Source organism: Culex pipiens, chromosome 2 (genome assembly GCF_016801865.2).
Source record: "Culex pipiens pallens isolate TS chromosome 2, TS_CPP_V2, whole genome shotgun sequence".
In the NCBI taxonomy this organism is placed as follows: Eukaryota; Metazoa; Arthropoda; class Insecta; order Diptera; family Culicidae; genus Culex; species Culex pipiens.
Window position 1 is genome coordinate 63,456,625 of NC_068938.1, and position 20,756 is coordinate 63,477,380.

The 20,756-nt window shown below is 33.1% G+C and overlaps 1 protein-coding gene across 1 annotated transcript in view; it reads right to left on the reverse strand.

Moving 5' to 3' along the window:
* The window catches only part of LOC120420810 (proton-coupled amino acid transporter-like protein CG1139), a 38,256-nt gene that overhangs the window by 8,627 nt on the left and 8,873 nt on the right, over positions 1-20,756 (reverse strand). Inside the window, exon 2 of the mRNA XM_039583931.2 lies at positions 2,562-2,634. Within this exon, the coding sequence (XP_039439865.1) occupies positions 2,562-2,620 (59 nt within the window). The 5' untranslated portion in view covers positions 2,621-2,634. The remainder of the gene's footprint in view (positions 1-2,561; positions 2,635-20,756) is intronic.

The following is a 20,756-nucleotide window of genomic DNA, read 5'->3' on the forward strand; positions in this document are numbered from 1 at the left end:
TGCTTTTTGGGATAAAGTAAAAAAACAGTATATTTCCTGTTTCTTTTTTGACTTTAGCTCAGCAAATAGAATCCAATCTTCAAAATAGGAATATTTTAAGACTAAGGCAACCAAGGAATATAACATAATTCAAAAAAAAAAATGCAAAATGTCCATAGATATCAAACTTAAGATACATTTAACTTGAAATCAGTGCATATTAGTAGTTTTTGTGTTCTAATCCAAGTTTACAATTATAACTGATTAAATTATTTGTCGACCTCATTTTCAAATATTTACAAAAACAATAAATTGACGAACCACTCAAATATTTTTTTCTATTTTGAACTTGAGGTTCAGATAACAGATAAAAAAATTTAAATGTCAAAAAAGTTGATAATCATCTAATCAAATATGAAAAATAATAAAACAAAAACAGATAAAAAAAAGAAAATGTACAAAAAAAGGCCGATAATAGACGATAACTTATTTTCAAAATCTTTTTTAAATTGACTTAATTAAGCCGCATCAAGTTATATTTTCAATGCTTTTACTTATAATATATTTTTTGAAAATGTCGTAAGTTTCAAAGTATAAAAACTCAAAATTGTTCACAAAATACCATATTTTTTGAAAGTAATAAAATTATCAGAATTTGCAATATGGGTATCAAATGAAGCAAAATTTTGTATGCTTTTTCACATTTTAATATTGTTTTCGAAAAATACTGAAATTTTCACAAAATACCGTATTAAAAAAAACATAAATTTTCAAAATTTTCGATATGATATCAAACGAACCGAAATTTTTTATGAGATTATACTTTATTAGAGTTTTTTTTGTTGAAAACTAAAAATTTTCACAAAATTCTGTACCCAAATTTTCAAAATTTGCAGAATGGGTACCAAACGAAGCAAAATGTTGTATGCATTTTACTTTATAAGAGTTTTTATTGTTGAAAACTGAAATGTTCACAAAATTCTGTGTTTTTTCGCAAATACTTAAATTTTCAAAATTTGCAATATGGCTATAAACGAAACGAACTTTGTTAGGCATTTTCAAATTATTGGAGTCTTTTTTGGTAAATACTAAAATTTTCGCAAAATGCCATATTTCTTCGAATGTACTCAAATTTTCATAATTTGAAATACGGGCATTTAACGAACCGAAATTTTGTATGCTTTTTCACTTTTTTGTAGTTTTTTTTTCTGAAAAATACTAAAATTTTCACAAAATACCATAGTTTCGAAAATACTTAAATTTTTAAAATGTTGTGAAAATTTTAGTTTTCAACAAAAATAACTCTAATAAAGTGAAAACATATACAAAATTTCGCTTCGTTTGATACACATATAGCAGATTTTGGAAATTTGATTTATTATAAGATTATCGCCGATAGTATTATCGAAATAACGATAACGATAATAATAACGTAAAACGTAAAATACCAAGAAGAAACCAAATTGATCAGAATGTTTTTTTTGTATTGAAACTTGTACGGACAAATTAACGACGCAAAAAGGCTTCTTTGGTCACAGGAAAGGTTCCTACAATGTGAGAAAAGAATAAAAAATAATACAATAACTAATTTCCCTAAAAGGATAATTACTGAGAGAACTGCTCTTGTATGAAATATCTCTTGTAAAATGATGTAATTTTTAAGATATGAAAAAGTAAATGAAAGCATGACTTTTTGAATATACATGACTAACCTTATTCCGAAACTTGTTTTTAATTTATAAATTTATTTTCTTTTAGATTCAACCATTCTGTTTCAGAATACATTATTTTAAATGTAGAGATTTTGAGAACTTTGTATTCGAAAACAATTTTAGAACCACAACTAGGGAACATAACACTTTCTTAATTTTGTATTCATTCATGACGTTTTAATTAAAAAAAAATTAAATTGTTATTTAAAGAATAAAATTTGGGAGTCTGCTTACTGCAAAAAATATATAATTAATTGAAAAATAATTATCTTTTTTAAATGATTTGCTGATTATCAGTGAATAAATTTGTCAAAAAAAAAATGATATAAAAATTAATATTAAATTAATTATTCTTCAATATGCTACGCTTCATCACGGGAATGAAACTCGTCTGAAAAACCTGTATCATTTTCTCATTCGAAACAGTGGCGCCACGTGGTGGTAGCTGCCCTGTTTATTACACTGTGAAATTATCCATGGCCAATCCAAGGAACCAGAAGGTGACAACAGAAATGCCCGTCCAAATGGGGTGCAGCAAAAAAACTGTTTTTTTAATAAATTTTCGAACAAATCAGCAACGAATTACAAGTTTGTAAGTCGAACTACACTTAAAAGTTGGTTTTGTTATTTGTTTTTGCAAAACCGCATATTTTTAACGAAAGTGCCAAAAATATTCGTAATCACCTTTTGCCTCTTGGTGGCGCTTTGTGTTAGTATGTGTGTGGTCGATGTTTGCGGACGTGCACGCAGAACACAGAACAGTGAGAACTATCGAAAATGCCTCACTTTCTTCTGATACAAGTCGCCATATTGAAATTGCTTAAAGATTCATACCCGTGGCTTCATTCAATCATTGGTATTTAATCTTACCTGTTGAGACCATCATCTGCAACGAACGCTGTATTGGTGTGACCTTTATCCACCGTCATTGTGATGCTTTAATCTGAAATGAACGGAATGAACAGACGATTAGCAATGGTGCTCGCTTTTACACCTTGATTTTTTGTATGCTACTTTTAAAGTTTAAGTTTATTAATTTGTTATGGAGCAATTCCAGCCCAAAACAGTAATTTTTTAGGTACTTTTTTCTCGACCCTCTCCGATTTCAATGAAACTTTGTAGACATGTTATCCTAGGCATATATAAGCCATTTTTGTGTGTATGGAGCCAGTTACACTCGATAATAACATTTGAGAAGGGCGTAAGTGTTTTAAATATTTTTGTATTTCGTAATTTAAATAATGCTATATCTCGAAGCCGTTGCATCGTATCAAAAAGTGGTCAAAGACAAACTTGTAGGAAATTTGACGGGCTTTCCGAAAAAAATACACTGAAAGAAAAAAACACACCACTTTTTAGAGATTTTTCGATTTTTAAGTTTAAAAGTCAAATTTGAAGGTGAACCCACGATTTTTTTTTCGTTCAATTTTTTTGTGAAAATAGCCTAAGATGTTACAAAAAGACTCACGAAAAATGCAGGCTGGAGCAACTCACCTAAAAAAATACAAAAATCATTTACTGAAACTGCTTTTTTGAAAAGTGCTCTAAACGTCAAAATTTTCAAAATCCGAGTACGGGAATCGATTTTCCAGACAATTTTACATAAAAGTCTCCATATTGACCATTGTCCAAAGTACAATCCTTGTGAAGTTACAGCGGTTTTAAAAATAAAAATGTTGAAAAAATAGGTCTTTTGATGGTTTTTGGCAATTTCTATATGACAGACTTGATTATTCAGTCTCGAAAATATTTTTACCGGAAAGCTCGTCCAATTTCCCATAAGTTTGTCTTTGACCACATTTCAATTGGATGTATGGGCTTACAGATACAAGCTAATTACATTGCTCATAACTGAAAACATAATATTTTTTCAGTGTAGTATAGTAACCTGGATAGTAAATTAGCTTATATCTGTAAGCCCATACATCCAATTGAAATGTGGTCAAAGACAAACTTTTGGGAAATTAGACGAGCTTTTCGGTAAAAATATTTTCGAGACTGAATAATCAAGTCTGTCATATAGAAATTGCCAAAAACCATCAAAAAACCTATTTTTTCAACATTTTTATTTTTAAAACCGCTGTAACTTCACAAGGATTGGACTTAGGACAATGGTCAATATGGAGACTTCTATGTAAAATTGTCTGGGAAATCGATTCCCGTACTCGGATTTTGAAAATTTTGACGTTTAGAGCACTTTTCAAAAAAACAGTTTCAGTAAATGATTTTTGTATTTTTTTAGGTGAGTTGCTCCATCCTGCATTTTTCGTGAGTCTTTTTGTAACATCTTAGGCTATCTTCACAAAAATTTTGAACGAAAAAAAATCGTGGGCTCACCTTCAAATTTGACTTTTAAACTTAAAAATCAAAAAATCTCATAAAAGTGGAGTGTTTTTTTCTTTCAGTGTATTTTTTTCGGAAAGCTCGTCAAATTTCCTACAAGTTTGTCTTTGGCCACTTTTTGAAACGATGCAACGGCTTCGAGATACAGCAATATTTAAATTACGAATTACAAAAATATTTAAAACACTTACGCCCTTCTCAAATGTCATTATCGAGTGTAACTGGCTCCATATACACAAAAATGGCTTATATATGCCTAGGATAACATGTCTACAAAGTTTCATTGAAATCGGAGATGGTCGGGTACAACCGATTCCCTATTTGACATGGAATTGCTCTATGGTGAATCACTTGTCTATCTCAACTACTTATAACTACTGAAGTTAATTTCAAAGGTGCCCATTCCATCCATCCGTTGTTCCATTCACGATGAATGTAAAACTTAATTGTTGGAATAAGCTACACTGATAGTAAAAAAAAACTTATTTGCATAAATAATTGGGATGACGCCATGTTCCTGCTCTTATGTAATTTTACATGTCCAAATTAGCATAATCAGGCTGCCTTGTACATTGTTTCACTGCAACAATAAAATCTTACCTTCTTTAATTCTAGAATCAACTTTAAAATGATCGTATGCGTTTTTTTTTTAACAAATACAATCTACTGACTTCAGCACATGATATCATCTGATTTCAAAATACGCATACGACATCCTCAAAACCTACTACAGAACTTCTTCAAATGACTATCGCGTCACTACCCAAAATGCACGTGTTCCGTGAAAAACGAAACCGAACCCAAAGGGTAGATCGGCGGACCATGACCAAGTGTGGCGCTGCCGACCAGCACGTGAACGTATCAATTTCATCGTAATCGTCGCAGTGTAACCGGCTTAAGCCGGTTCTGGGACTCTTCTTGGCGAGAGCAGCAGATGACGAGCCTCTCCACCCAGCTGGAACCAAGAAGGGGTGGAAGAATACTTGTCGTCGAGCTACTAAATTACCAGTCAGTTTGGACCAACTCTCATGAATATTTATACTTTTTTTTTTGTTTTTAGACCGAAGATTCGCGCTCGGGCTGGTGATGGCCAGCTGCCAAAGCCAGATGACGTTGGCTGGCGTGGAGATCTCGCGACGGTGACGGTGAAAGGAGCATTTCGAGCGAAAAGATCGTCATGATTAGAAAAACAAACAAAATCTGATATTTTGAGAGCGATGCGATTTTTTGACGCTAACTTTGAGTGGCACAGATGGTAATAAATAGGGTTAGTGAAATTTCACGATTTCGCGGACAGCGTGAAATCCGCGAAATTAGTCTTTTTCCGCGAAATCCCGTGAAATTTTATGTTTGTGTGAAACTGTAACGATTTATCTCAAAATATTTTATTATACTTAAATAGGAATAAACATAATTTTAAGAACTACTGTAGAATTGAGCGAGCGAATACCCTTGTTCAATTACTAATACAGGGTTAGTGAATTTCGATGAATTTATAAAAAATTTCAAATCATTTTCAATATTTCATCCATAAAGACTATTTCTGTAATTTTTTTTCAATTGAAAAGCTTAATATGAACCATTTGAAGAATTGTTTAGATTTTTCAGTTTTTTAGAAACAAACAAAATATAGTAATATTTTTTCGCTTTAGTAAAATTTTACTACAATTTTATTTAAAATGTAAAATTTCATAAAAAAAATTAGAAGAAATAAGCTTTGTTTTATCCAAAATTATAGGAAGAGTATTTTTTATTTTTGAAAGCATTTCAGATTTTTTTTCGAAGCCCTGTTTAATTTTAACGATATTTGATTATTTTGGTGGATAATTCCCGTGAAAGTTCAATATGCCACCTGTTATTTGTTTTCTGTTCTCATTTACAAATTATATTTTTTTGCCTATTGATGTTAAATTTAGTTTTTGAAGAGAGAGATGAAATCCTTAAAAATTATTTTGAATGGGCTGAATGTCGCAGAAAATTCAAACTATTTTACTCATTTTGGCTGGACAAGATTGTTGAATCTTGCTGTGATATGAAATTCAATAAACTGTAAACTGATATAACAGAAGCAAATCAGCGAAAACGTTTTTGCTTTATTAGTCGAATATTAAAAAAGTAGTTCATTAAATGACATTTTGTTTTAAAATTTAAATAAAGCTCATCTATTGACCAGGTGGAAATATTTTTGAAAATTACTAATTTTTTTTTGTGTCAGGTTCAAATTTAGTGAAGATTTATTTAGTTTATTGAATGAAGTATAAATAGTAATTTCTGTGATTAAAACAAAAGATTTTCAGAGTTATTTTAGCATTTTTCACGTTCCGCGAAATTTGCGTGAAATTTAGTGTTTTGAAATCGAGGTCCCCGTGAAATTAGCTATTTTCGAGCGTGAAAAATCACTAAGCCTAGTAATAAATTTCGATTTCTGCGACCATTTGCCATCTGGGAAAAAGTGTGGTGGAAAATTGTGAGTGCAATTAAGAGCCAGTTCGAAAATGTAAACAAAATCTTCAAATCTACGAGCATCCTGTCCGAAGATCAATTCAAAAACCTGTTCCATACAAAGTTCGCAAAACACATAAAAAATCGCTTCCAAACGAAACTAAAACAAACCATTTATCAGCAGTACGCTAATTAGTCGCAAAACGCTCTGACTAACTCTCCCGGTGTGTGGAGTCGGTCAATTTTTGCGGATCACCTTGAACTGCTTAAGCGCACACTTCAAGCCTGTGCGATAATTTTCGCTTGAAGCGTATTGCGTATCGAGTGGCGAACTTTACAGACAAGCAGGATGCTATTGCTGATCAGTAGAGGCTGTGGGTCAGTAGATTATAAACTTGAAAATAGAAGCGGGCTTTGAAACTGGTTTGGGAAATCCGGAGAAGGTGGCAAACGTTGCGAGGTGTGGGTTTGATTCTGAGTTTTACCTTCTTGTTTTTTTCGGCGGTTGAAAGTGGCTTGTTTGTTTACGTTTTGGAGAGATAAAAGCATTGATCATTTAACGTTCAATGTTGTCTAAGAAAATCTAAAAAAGGTAAATTTAAAACAATAAAGTTATGTAGTTTTATTTTAAAACTAAGTTTCCTATCACAAATAAAAATATTATCAAATATTTGTTACACAAAATAAAACCTTTCGAAACAATAATTGAAACATCTGTTAGATCAGTTAGATTTGAGTGGTTGAATGGCTATTACACCCTCAAATAAATATTCCCAATATTCTACAGGCGCCATGGAATGGCCAAATGGGAGCGAGTTCAATTTAGCGAAGCAAACTTTTTTTTATTACCTTGTTTTGTAACACCTAAATTCCCCCTTTTTCTCGAGCTTGGGAGTTTAGGTGTTAATGAAAATAAATAAAATAATAAATTAAAAATTTGAGCAACACAGAACCACGTTAAAACTTTTTTTCATTCGCATAAAGGGTCCACGTGGCTTATGGATGGTCCATAAATGGTTATGGTTACTATTAAAAGTTATGAAAAATAAAAAAAAGCCTTGTTAGGCTATGGAGTTTTATTAAAAGAATTGACAAACAAATTTATCCTTAATTTTGCTGCATGAAAAAAAATGAATTTCATGGCACTTTGAAACTGTATGAAATTAATGCAAAAATGTGTTATTTAGATTGAGAACATGATTTTTTATCATTAAACATTAGAAGACCACAACAAAAAAAAACCCCTTGCGCAAAAATCCATTATAGTCTATTAAATGTAGTAAATCTTGTCAAATTGTGCAGAATGTTAATCAGCTAAAATAACCGTTCAATAGAAGTAAAATGTTCAAAAATTTCAATTTCGTTTTCAGAATAATGAGGAAAATATATCCAATATGCAGAACAACTTTAAAGATAAATGTATCATCAGTTATTATCAGAAGAGAAATTTGAGTAGCTATAAGAAATTGTGAAAAAATATGCAATATTGCAATATTCATGTACAGTTAAATAAAATAAACCATGTAACTATTCAATGTTATTTCTTTTTAACACGGAATTGAATGTTAAATACATTTGTAACTAAAACATTCCATTTTTTTTTAAAGTTTAGATGCTTTTTTATCGTTTTTAAGTATTTAAATTTTATAGATATTTTTAAACAAATCATAAAGATCTTGTTGCTTTGCAATTTAATTATACTTTAAAGTTCACATACTATTCATGAAATCATACAATTATAGCTACAATTTTATTTAAAAAAAAATCGAAAATAAAGATTTATGTTTGAAATCAAACCCCATGGTTTAGGAATATACGTAAAAAAGGTACACAGTAAAAAAACCCAATCTTTAAATAAACTTTTTATCCAGAAACGTTATTTTTAGAAACAGTGTCCATTCTCGTCCATCCCTGGCAGTTTTTTAAAGCAAATTTTTTTTATACATTTTTTGGATATTGTTGAACCATTTTTAGTGCGATTGTTGAACCATTTTTGAATTGCTGAGATGTAGCCTTACAAAGAATTAAAATTTTGAAAAGAAAGTTTTTTTTTTCAATTTTCAATCGATGATATCTTTGAATCTATTAATCCGGTTGATTATGTAAACATGAAACTTGTTGGACAATTTCTCAGCTTAAAAAATAATTCCTTTTTTTTAACACTCAGAAAAACTATTAACCCTTTTTGAAAATATTAAGGGGTTACATACATGTAACTCGACAATAAAGTTAGAGGTTGATGTGAGCACACGCTCAATTTTATTCAAAATCTGTTTTCAGGGCATTGAAATATACATTTTCATCTATTATCAAAACAAATTTGAAGACATTTGGGGGTATCATTGCCGATATATAGCTAATTGAAATAAGCAGTTTCAAAAACGGGTGCCACGATATCTTAACACTGCCTTGACCAAATCGGCTCAAAATGTTGGTGAAGACTCGTTAAACTGGTCCTGTAAGCATGACGAAGGCCGATTTTCAAAAAGTTTAAAAAAAGATAAAAATATTTTTGTGATTTTCATATAAAAATCGTCAGTTTTTGATTTTTTTAATTTTTTTTTTAAAGTAAAATTTCAAAATCGGGCTTCTTCATGCACACGGGATATGTCTTCACCCCAAATTTCAGCCAATTTGGTCCATCCTATCTCGAGATATCGTGGCACCCGTAAATCAACTCGGTGTTTCGAGAAAAAAAACGTTACTTAATCCACACTTAGGTAATTGGTGCCTTCCTCACATTTAGAGGGTAATGCTATCCAAAATAGATACAAAAGGGCGGACCTTTCAGTGTTCTATCAACTTGATTCATTATTCATACCATCAGATTGGTTAGTCAGATCTTCATAATTCAGGGCACTTACGTGCTTATAACTTTTTACAGGGTTGTCAGATCTGCAATCTTTTGAACTCGTTGGAAAGGTTTTTTGATTACCTGTTCAACGACAGGTCGCATGATAGATCCGGGCAACGTTTTCATCAAATTATCTGAGATCCGGCCTAAAAAAGGTCATAAATAACACTTAAGTACTTATAACTTTTGATGGGTCTTGTCAGATTTGCAATCTATTGAACTCGTTGGAAAGGTCTTTTGATTACCTTTCTAAAAATGTATAACACGACGGGGTTTCTTACAAAAACCACCCTTTTTACAATCTTCCAGACTTTTGTTAAAATCGTTTTTTTAGCATAACTTTTGAAGTACTTAACTAAACTCTATAATTTTCAATAGCGACTTATGGGACCCCAAGACGGATCGAATGAGACCAAAACGGTCCAAATCGGTTCAGCCAGTGCCGAGATTTTGATCAACATCGCTCCACACACACAGACATTTGCTCAGAATTTGATTCTGAGTCGATAGGTATACGTGAAGGTGGGTCTAGGAAGTCAAATTAAGAATTTCGTTTTTCAAGTGATTTTATAGCCTTTCCTCAGTAAGGTGAGGAAGGCAAAAAGTGTGACAGTCCGCTTTGCGCACGGCAAAATGTTGAGCTTAAAATCGTCTCTAACTCAGTTTAATCATGCAATATCTTCATGAAACTTTCAGGAGTGATTGAACATCATCTTGTTAGTGGATTCAATAAATTTTCTGTAATACGAAATTTTGTGTTTTTCTACATGTATGTAACCCCTTAATCTAAAAGTCATTTTAGTACTTTTTTATCCCAGATACAATTTGTTTTAATTACTATTGAAAACTTTTTCGTTACTTTCTTAAATTACTGTTTTTCAAAAATCTAAATAAAAATCCAAGGGGTAAAGTTTATCAAAATCGAGTTTTTGCGACAAAAAGCTTTTTTTCCGTGCACCTATTTTTCCCGAATAGTCCTTATCATAACCTACACCTAAACTTATAACTTGCCCGAGACACCAAATCGGTTAGAAAGTCTCTTCTCAAAATACAGATTTTCGAATTTTTGTATAGCACTTTTCTGACCGCTCCCCGCTGCGAAATTCTAGAGTACAGCTATTGTAAATATTTACCTGGTATATCCAACTTCTGGTGTTTGAAATTCCAAGCAACACAGTAAAAAAAGTTGAATTAGGAAGTTGAAAATGTGGTTGAATAATACCTCTTTTTTAAATAAATTTACTTAAATTAAGAGAAAAAATATAATAAAAAGTAAAATACAATAAAAACTGATGTAAATTCACAACTTCCTGATGTTACATTACATTTCATTTATTGACACAAAATCTGTCACCTTTACCAGATGTAATATAACCATATTTTTTTTTAACTGTGAAGGCTTCTGGAGATCCGGCGTCACTGGCTTGTTTTCAAAGAAAGAAAATTATAAAAAAAAACTTATCTACTTTTTAAAATGGGTAAATCGTTCAATATGACCCAACTGAAATGAAACAGCTCTGCTTGAAAAACATCATATCGTCGGCAGTCACAATGTTCGATATTTGCGCAGCAAATCAACCAATGTAATATCCCATATCAGAACAACTTTCATTCAAATCATACCACAATCACCAATCAAACGATAACGTTTCCGTAGCCGCAACACGCTCGTTTTAGATCTTGAGGGTGGAGAGCAAAAAAAAAATCTGATTCACGGATCTGACAAGCCATTGACATACAACAGATTGTACACGAGCTTGCACAGCAGTTGTGGACTCACCGGGGTGGACCAGCCAACAGCTGAATGGAAGGTGATAAAGTGGCTGCTGCCACCTACTCTCATTACGAAGCTGTATGATTGGATCAAGCGCGTAACCTTGAATATCTCTGGTTACTTTCGGAGGTGGAACTGGATCAATTCATTCATACAGTGTTTGAAATTTGTGGGTTTGCTAGTGGAACTCACGTTGAGAAGGTTAAACCTGTTTGAAGTGGTCATGACAAAGCTGCTCAAAAAACATTTATCAAAACAGTTGGACTTGTGGCGAGCAGACCGCACGTTGATAGCTATATTAGCCCTACATCATCATCAAGTCATTATAATTCCGGTGGCATGCATTGTTATTATAGAAGTACTAACCGGCGTTGTGGAGCTGCTCTGGGCTACACTTTAGCACAAACTACTAACCGACGGGCCAAACAATTGGAGGCAACAGGTTTTTGACATCCGAGCAAAAAAACCAACTCTGGCCTTCTGCGTGCTGATGGATTCTTCTTTTTGGTGAAGGATCTACGACGACAGAAGTAGGAAATCCCCGCATGTTAGAACGACCTTCACGACTAAAACTGCTCACTAATGGTACGGCGGCTGTCATTAAATTGCCGGCAAATCTGCTACCCCCATCCACTGGAATAGGCGAGATATCAAGAATCAATTCTGGTTGGGTGATTTTATTACTGGTTTTAGAACCAGATATTTACCTTCCCATTTGTAAACTCCCAACTATAGTGGGGCCCTAGAAGTTGAACTGAAACAGGTTTGTCATTCCAGGAAGTGGTGCAATTTTATTCTCTGAACCAGGATCTGGGCCTACTCCCAAGCCGATCCAGGTATTCGAAACAAAGACTTCAACTTCTGCGGCAATTATTGCTCAGAGTTGATCAAACTCTGCCCAGTGCACAAAAAAGTGATCGTCAACCCCTTCGCTTAATAGTCCCGGCAAATTGTTGTTTTGTCCAGGATTTCAACCTGAGATTAGAGTTCATTAGCTGATGCAAATTCGCGTCGTTTCAGATCCACAAATTGTGGATACGCCTGAACTTCAAGCCATACACCGTTTATGAGCACAAAGTCAGTAACTTTGAGGAAGAGTGCAATTTCTTCAATTGAATAATAAGCATTGTGCGTGTGACCGACGACGACGACACAACTGGAAGCAACTGCACTTGTAGTCAAAGCAGCTGAAGCCATGGTGATCCGAATCTAAATCTGGCATCTCAGCTGTCGTAGTGACGTAACGTGCGCGCTAATTACCGGTGTCGGGGCAGGTCTGATCTTTATGGGAGTTGTGAATAATGCATTAGGAAGTGTGGGGTCTACGGCTGACATTGACATTGCTTTAAATTGCGCAGGTTGAAGTTAAACATGGGAAATGATGAGAGATTTGGAGTTACGCTGTAGGAAAGTCACACAGAAAATTAAAACTGTGGAACAGTGTTTAAGATACTTGTTTAACAATACTTTTAATTGCAACTAAATATGCCTGCAACTCCCACACTCCACACATCAAAAGAAGTCGAAAGTTGTTGAAATCTCAACAACGTGAGCTTTCAGCCTCTCTTCCACCCAAAGCCAAAACCTGCAGCAGCTTTTACGACTACAATTCATTGAGTTTTTTTACGACTCAACCAAGCTGACCACCCCGGTCCTTCTGAAAAACCACTTTTGCAAAATTTCGTAAGCTTCGTCAAAATCGCACACTGACATCGCAAAAGTTCAATATTTTGCCACGACAGTTTCCCCCCCATGCCCGGGGAAATCATAATCATTTCGCCTTATTCGGCATCGCTTTTTTTTGTTTCTGCGTCGAAGATTTTGCGCAGCAGAATGGAAAGATCGCGCGCCAAAATGAAAGGGTTGTAAAAAGTGGTCCGATCTCAGCTCCTGGCTCGTCGACCTGGCCAACCTGTGCTGGGCGATGATTGGCTACCGCGGGGACTAATTTGGCCCACTCTTTTTGGGGTGAAATAATACGTTGTAAATGCATATCCAACCTGGTGGACTACAGCTGGCAGGTAGAGGGATGACAAGTTTAGCAAATTTTGGTAGAGAATAGTGATGTAGTTGTTAATATTGCAATTTTTTGTACTGATCGAATCGAACATTCTTCATCGAAAAAAGGAATGAAAAAGTTTTTTTTTAATCCATCGATGAAAAAGTAACTAGTAACCATTACCTTATAATGATTAACAAATTTAATTAAAACTTTTGAAAAGAGAAGAAGAAATTTTGTTTGTTTTTTTTTTTCTATTATGTTCATATTTTGATTTTCACGCTTTTAAAGTTATGCAGGTGATGTTCAAAAATAAAAATAAAATCATCAAGCGGGATTTTCTTATCGTTATGGTGTCTTCAGCAAAGTTTTTGATATGGGTTGACTTTTCCAAATAAAAATAGGTACTTGGAAAACTAAAATTCCCGATTTGTTGAATTTGACTATTAACTGCTAAAAGTTAATTTAAATGAACAAAGAATGCATCTTTTGCGCTACTGTTTATGATTGTTAAAATCTAGTACCGCTGGTATGAAATTTTGAAAATTGATGATATTTGGAAATAAATGCAAATGTCAAACAAAATTTCGAAGTAATCTTAATTTGTAATTGATTGAAAAATGTTCTTTATGGAATTTGAAAATCTTTCAAATATGGAAAGCACCATGGGAAAAAGTATTCTCGAAATGTTGAAAGAAAATCATAAATTTTTTTTGTGTTTCTTTTGTAAAATTTTTGTTTGAAGTTTTTTTTATGAATATAACATTTTAAAAAAGCAGACTTCACTTATTTTGGAAACTTTTATAAAATGAGCACAATTTTTTAATTTCGTTGAAAAGAGCAAAAATAATCACAAAATCTTCATATTTTAATATTAAAAAAAGAAACAACGGAAATTCACAAAAAAAAATCTAAATTTAAACTTCAGAAGGCAGTAGGCCCCTGATTTGCAGAGGAACTTTTCCTTTATTCAACGTTTTTAAACAGCAACAAACTGAACACGTTTCGACAAATTTCAGATTAATATGCCTATCACTCGAAAACGGTGCCTTTTACCAAAAAATGTGTTATTTATATATTTATTTATTTATTTGTTTAGTTATATAAGTAACGTAAGAAAAGTCTTTTAAAATGTTACAAACTGAGGAAGTTGGTTCTCATTTCCTAACTAATTAGTCTAAGAGATTGAGCTCAGTCATTTATTATTACAAATTTGATTATGAATCTCAAAATATTTTTTTTTAATTTTTGTTTGGTAATACGATTTTATAAATAGCATCTATTTTTAAACATTCTTATCTCCAATACCAAATTTTGCAACATCGTTACCTCAAAAGATGCATTTTAAAGTCCATTAGGGCATCTCCAGCGCTGGGGTGCAAATCAAATTTGCACCCGGCTCATGAATACCGAGATCAAATTTGCCAACTTGAAAAAACTCCGTCATCCCCACCGCTAGGGTAGCAAATTTGCCACCGAAACAAGCCCACCGCGGGGGGCAAATATGGGTTTTTATCATTTTTTGCTCTCGTTTACCTTCAAAATCAATAATTATGTGTTGATTCATGTTTAGAAATGCTAAAAGTTTATTAAACTTTTTAATCCTATTGAAAATTTCAAAGAATTTCATTTTTCGAAAATGTCGAGTTAAACCATTTGCTACCCGATTTGATTCCCACCAAATTTGCTCTCGAGTTTGCCCCCGAGTCTCCCACCGCGCGTAGCAAAGCAAGTATCAAATTTGATCTCAAGTTTATCTGTAAAAGAAAAATATGTGTCGGTACCTGTCGGGTACTCATTTTCTGATACCCGACAAGTACCGGCAAGCCGAGGGCAAAGTTTTGAATGCGTGTTTCGGAGATTTTTGTATGTCTGCTCTTGTAAATGATTCAAAAATTCAAAAATTCAAAAATTCAAAAATTCAAAAATTCAAAAATTCAAAAATTCAAAAATTCAAAAATTCAAAAATTCAAAAATTCAAAAATTCAAAAATTCAAAACTTCAAAAATTTAAAAAAATCAAAAATTCAAAAATTTAAAAAATTCAAAAATTTAAAAATTCAAAAATTCAAAAATTCAAAAATTTAAAAATTCAAAAATTTAAAAATTCAAAAATTCAAAAATTTAAAAATTCAAAAATTCAAAAATCAAAAATTAAAAAAATCAAAAATTCAAAAATTCAAAAATTCAAAAATTCAAAAATTCAAAAATTCAAAAATTCAAAAATTCTAATGTTTAAAAAAATCAAAAATTTAAAAATTCAAAAATTTAAAAATTTAAAAATCAAATATTAAAAAAATCAAAAATTCAAAAATTCAAAAATTCAAAAATTCAAAAATTCAAAAATTTAACAAGTCAACAATTCAAAATTAAAAAAAAAATTAAAAATTTGAATTTTAATTTTTTTTTAGATTTTTTAAATTTTTTATATTTTTTAAATTTTTTTAATTTTTTTTTAATTTTTTTTTATTTTTTTTTAATTTTTTTTAACCTTTTTAATTTTTTAAAATTTAAAAAAAAATAAAAATTAATTTTTTTTAAATTTTTTAAATTTAAAAAAAAATTAATTTTTTTAAATTAAAAAAAAATTAAATTTTTTAAATTTAAAAAAAAATTTCGTGCTTGTTTCGATTTTTCCGTGCATAATTCCATTTGATGCGGTAGCAAACAGGCTGAATACCGGGTAGCAAAGTGAAATTCCGAAGAACTGAGAGCAGATTTGCTACCGCGACAGGTACCGCGATGGGGTTGACGTCGGGTGCAAATTAGCTTTGCTTCGATGTTTGCACCCAGCGCTGGAGATGCACTTAAAACGTATAAAAAAGTATGTATCTTAAAAAACCAAAAAAAAAACTAAAAACTATGAAAATATAAACTAAAAGCCATGGCTTCAACATTTGGATGAAAAAAAGTATTTTAAAATGCACTCTACACCAGGCCAGTTGTTTCTTAATCATTGGTTCTTAAAATATTTAAGAATTGACGACAATATTTTTTCTCGCGAATAAAATACTTTTTTCAGTACTGTACATTGGAATCTCAGAATAACGAATACATTTTTTTTAAATATGCTAAACTAATCTAATCTAATCTAATTTTTTTTAATATGCTAAACGATAAAAAAATGCATTGAAAATTGTTATCAGTTTGATAGACTCCTATTTTAAAATAAACATTTTGAAGTTTCTCGAAAAAAATTCGCCCTCTCCTTTTCGGCCCAATTTTGAAAGGGGAGGCAACCGATTTTCTTAACCCTCTAATGCCCAATTTTTTTTCGAAAATTTTAATTTTTCCTGTGTTCTGGAGGTCATTTTGAGCAACTTTTGTTTTACGAAAAACTTTTCTTCTCTTGTTTTATGTTTTTCTTGTTTCATTTTCAGTATTTTAATTTGCATTTGTCTTGTTTAGTTTATGTTTGTTTTTGGTAGTATTTGGTAAAAAGTGTCAAAAATCCATTGATTTTTGATTCATACAACTTTTTTGTTTAGTAATAAGGCAGTTTTGTTGATAAAAGTTCACAGCTTTAAAGAATGTTCAATTTTAAATTGAAAAAATGTGTCTAGCAAATCATAGTTAAAGATTTTTGATTTTTTTTTTATTTCAACAAATTATTGTTAATTTGGCCAAATTGGGAACTTTGATAACCATGTTTTTGCGCAATATTCTGACTATTTGGTTGTTTTATAATAGGTCATTTTTTGTACTTTAAAAAGTAACGTGCTCTATGTACAAACTTTCTTTCAGAAAATTATTTTGATAATTGTGTGACAAGTGACGGATGCGGAACATCTGACTTTTTTCTAGCTTAACTTTGCGCTCAAACTTAAAAAAACAGATATAAATTGTCAGATTCACAGAGCAAGGATTGTATGCAAAAGACGTCTTCTAGGAGGATCGTTCAACATATAAGTTTTTGACATTTTTTTTTTTCAAACGTCTACCAGTCTTTGTCTACTCTACACGTCCTTTATATCTCAGTACCGTCTTCCCCGAAGGTATCTCACTCGCTCAAAAGGTCAAATCTTGAAGATGCAGAAAACTGACCACGCCACAGCTATCATCAGGGGTTCCTTTTTTCTGACCAACCGTCTGATTCCTTTCAACTTCTGTGTTTACCAAATGTCTTCTCATCATCTTTCTTCAGTATCGACAAAAGAGGGTCCGATCTTTGGGGGCTTGTCTCATTAGCATGTCCGATGCGAATATTTCAGAAACGGGTTTTTTCTTCGTTTCTCTCTCTCTTCACCATGTCCTGCGGAGATCATCATCAACGGCGGCGATGTCCTTGCCGCGTGTTGTTGGCATTTTTCGCACAGCGAGCTATCTTCTTCGTCCACATCGCCGCGTCCTCCGAAGGTTGTTGCTACGTCTCTCTTCAACTCCACTCTTCAACCAACTCACCGTGCTCAACCACATGATGACACGGAGCTTTGCGGCGGTGAATTTATGGCATGCAGTTTACTGCTATATGAGAAGCTAGCGCGCCGCACTGTCAAGGAGATCGTACATTAAGAATTCAGACGGCGCGATCTGTGCGGTTGCGAGAGTGTTGGATGTCGGTAATGCCACCTCCGTGGCGATGCCGGAAGAACTTGCTTCCAGACATTACTCATGCAGGAAGGGAATCGGAACCGGGGCTGACATCATGTCGATGAACTGGGACGTAAAGGGAAGTTGAGAAGTTTTTGCTCAGTTTTACAGAAAAATATGATTGCTTTTTCAAAATATTTTGATTATTCTCCGTCAACCCAAACAGTACTTGCCCCGAGCCCTTTTCGATTTTGGTCCCTGATCACGAATCCGAGTTTTATTTTAAGATATCTCGTGACGGAGGACGTACGACTCATTTCAATTTTGAACATTCGAAAAAAGACATGTTTTTCAATAATTTGCAGCTTGAAATGGTGATGATTTGGAAATTTGGAGCCAAAGGGAATGAAATGAAATATTTTTTTGAAAATTACATCTTTTCTCTTCGATTTGTGATTATTAAATATTATTTTTCATTTAAAATGTTTTACAGATTCCATCAGTTCCTGTGAAGTGACTTCAAACCATTTACAAATACTCGACCGGCATACCAAATGAGCCCCCCAGCGATTAATTTGTTCTGATTCTGTCCAGTTGACGTGCGTGCTCCAAAGTACGTCACCGATCTTGCTCGACACACCGTTGGACCGCACCGTTCGAACATGGGAATTCCCCGTCAACTCGAGCATGGTCTCTGTTTATCCGTTGCATTAGCATTGTCGGTTTGTTTTAGTACCAATCAAACAGGGGTCCACCAGAAGGAATTCCCCAACTTCTCGGTCAGTGGGTCCCAACAGGTCTGTGGGTAAAAACCGAAATTTCACCACGTCTGAGTGGAATTTTTCACGAGTTGTTTACGTTTCGTAAAATGTTTTTTTTTTATTTGGCTGGTTCCGACTTTTAAGATGCGTAAGATTGCCCCGCAAATTGATGTTTGCAGTGTCTTTTAGCACTTGCCATTTTGGGATGGGCTGAAAACAACAATATTTTTTTTGTTGCACGATGACCAATGTAGTTCAGTCGTCAAGCAAGCTGGGGTTGAGGTATGATTAATAACCATAAAAGCAGTCTACCTTTTGGTTTGCGAAATCAATTTGCAACATTTAATCATATTCAACAACAAAACACCTTGAACGAGTTGATGTCTTTGAATAGTAATCAATATCTTTAAAATAGAAAAAATCAAATTTATAATAAGGTTTAAATGACATAAAAAACTTTGTTGTGCAAATTGCTCGACATCTGCATTTCAAAAAGTACCTATATGATTTTTGTCAGTTCCAAGTTGACATTTTTTATGTGTTCAACGTTGAAATCTAAAATGACAGTGGAAGAAGCTTTCATTTGAATTTAATTTTTTACTCAATCACTTCCCTAAATGCCCTAATCACTTCCAGCAACTCTATTGTTGCGCTGCAAGTGCAGCAAAAAGCAGTTTTCCGCGCAGCACATGTCAAACGAATTCATTTGACATAAGGGAAGCTGACAATCTGGTATAATCTCACCGATCGGAATTGCATCCATTAACATTTGAGCGGTGCACGTGGGTGCAGGTGCGATCCAGAATCTGTCGGGTATTGCCGAGGCTAGAACCTGCCTTGTAAACGGCGCTTCCGCTTGCAGGTGCGGAAATTCAGACTAAATTGCTTGGATAATAATAAATCATTTGAAGCGATTTTTTTGAAGACGTTTTTAAATTATTTTAAATACGATTAAAGACGTTTGAAGACATTTGTAACCCAAAACAGGTTTTTTTTCGGAACTTTTTTGTCGACCCTCTCCGATTTCAATGAAACTTTGTAGACATGTTATCCTACGCTTATGTAAGCCATTTTTGTGTATATGGAGCCAGTTTCACTCGATAATAACATTTAAGAAGGGCGTAAGTGTTTTCAATATTTTTGTAATTCGGAATTCATTGACAAGGACAAGCTTTAGGATATTTGACGGGCTTTCCGAATAAAATACATTGAAAGAAAAAAAAATCCACTTTAAAGCAATTTTTGATTTTTAAGTTTAAAAGTCAAATTTGAAGGCAAGCCAACGATTTTTTTTCGTTCAAAATTTTTATGAAAATATTCTAAGATGTTACAAAAAAAACGAAGTTGACTTTATAGCTGTCGGCCACCATTGCTAGTACCAACCACTAGTGTCTTCCTTTTTATCTACAAGGACTTCGCCGCCCTGGGCTCCTAAGTGTATGAAAGTATGGCACGGAGCGACGGCGCCGAATACCTTTATTTACATAAAGAATTTTAGAGCGCCCGCCGCGGGATTCGAACTGGCGACCTCTGGATTGTGAGTCCAGTGCGTGGTCCGATTGATCCACACGGGCGGGATGTTACGAAAAGTCTCACAAAAAATGCGGGATGGAGCAAACCACCTAAAAAATACAAAAACCATTTACTAAAATTGTTTTTGAAAGTGCTCTATACGTAAAAATTTTCAAATACCCAATACGGGAATCGACCCTCCAGACAATTTTACATAAAAGTCTGCATATTGACCACTGTCCTAAGTCCAATCCTTGTGAATTTACAGCGGTTTTAAAAATAAAAATGTTGAAAATATAGGTTTTATGATGGTTTTTGACCAATTTCTATATGACAGACTTGATTTTTTTTTGTCTCGAAAATATTTTTACCGGAAAGTTCGTGCAATTTCCCATATGTTTTTCTTTGACCATTTTTCTAAATTACTCGTTCTTTATGATTTAAGCTAATTTACATTCCATGTTACTACCATCCACTGAACTACACTGAAAAAAATATTATGTTTTCAGTTATGAGCAATGTAATTAGCTTATATCTGTAAGCTCATACTTCCGACTGAAAAGTGGTCAAAGACAAACTTATGGGAAATTGGACGAGCTTTCCGGTAAAAATATTTTCTAGACTGGAAAATCAAGTCTGTCATGTTCATTTCAACAGAACTGGAATTGGTTAACTTTTGAATAAATTCTAGAGCGTCCAATTTCCCGGGGTTACAAAATTCCCGGGAAACGGGAAATTTTTAACATATTTCCCGGGAAATCCAGGGGAAATTTGAAATCCATCGAAAATTTATCTTATCCTGCTTCTGATTATATTTTGCAACAAAATTGTTTAGAACAGCAACTTCAATG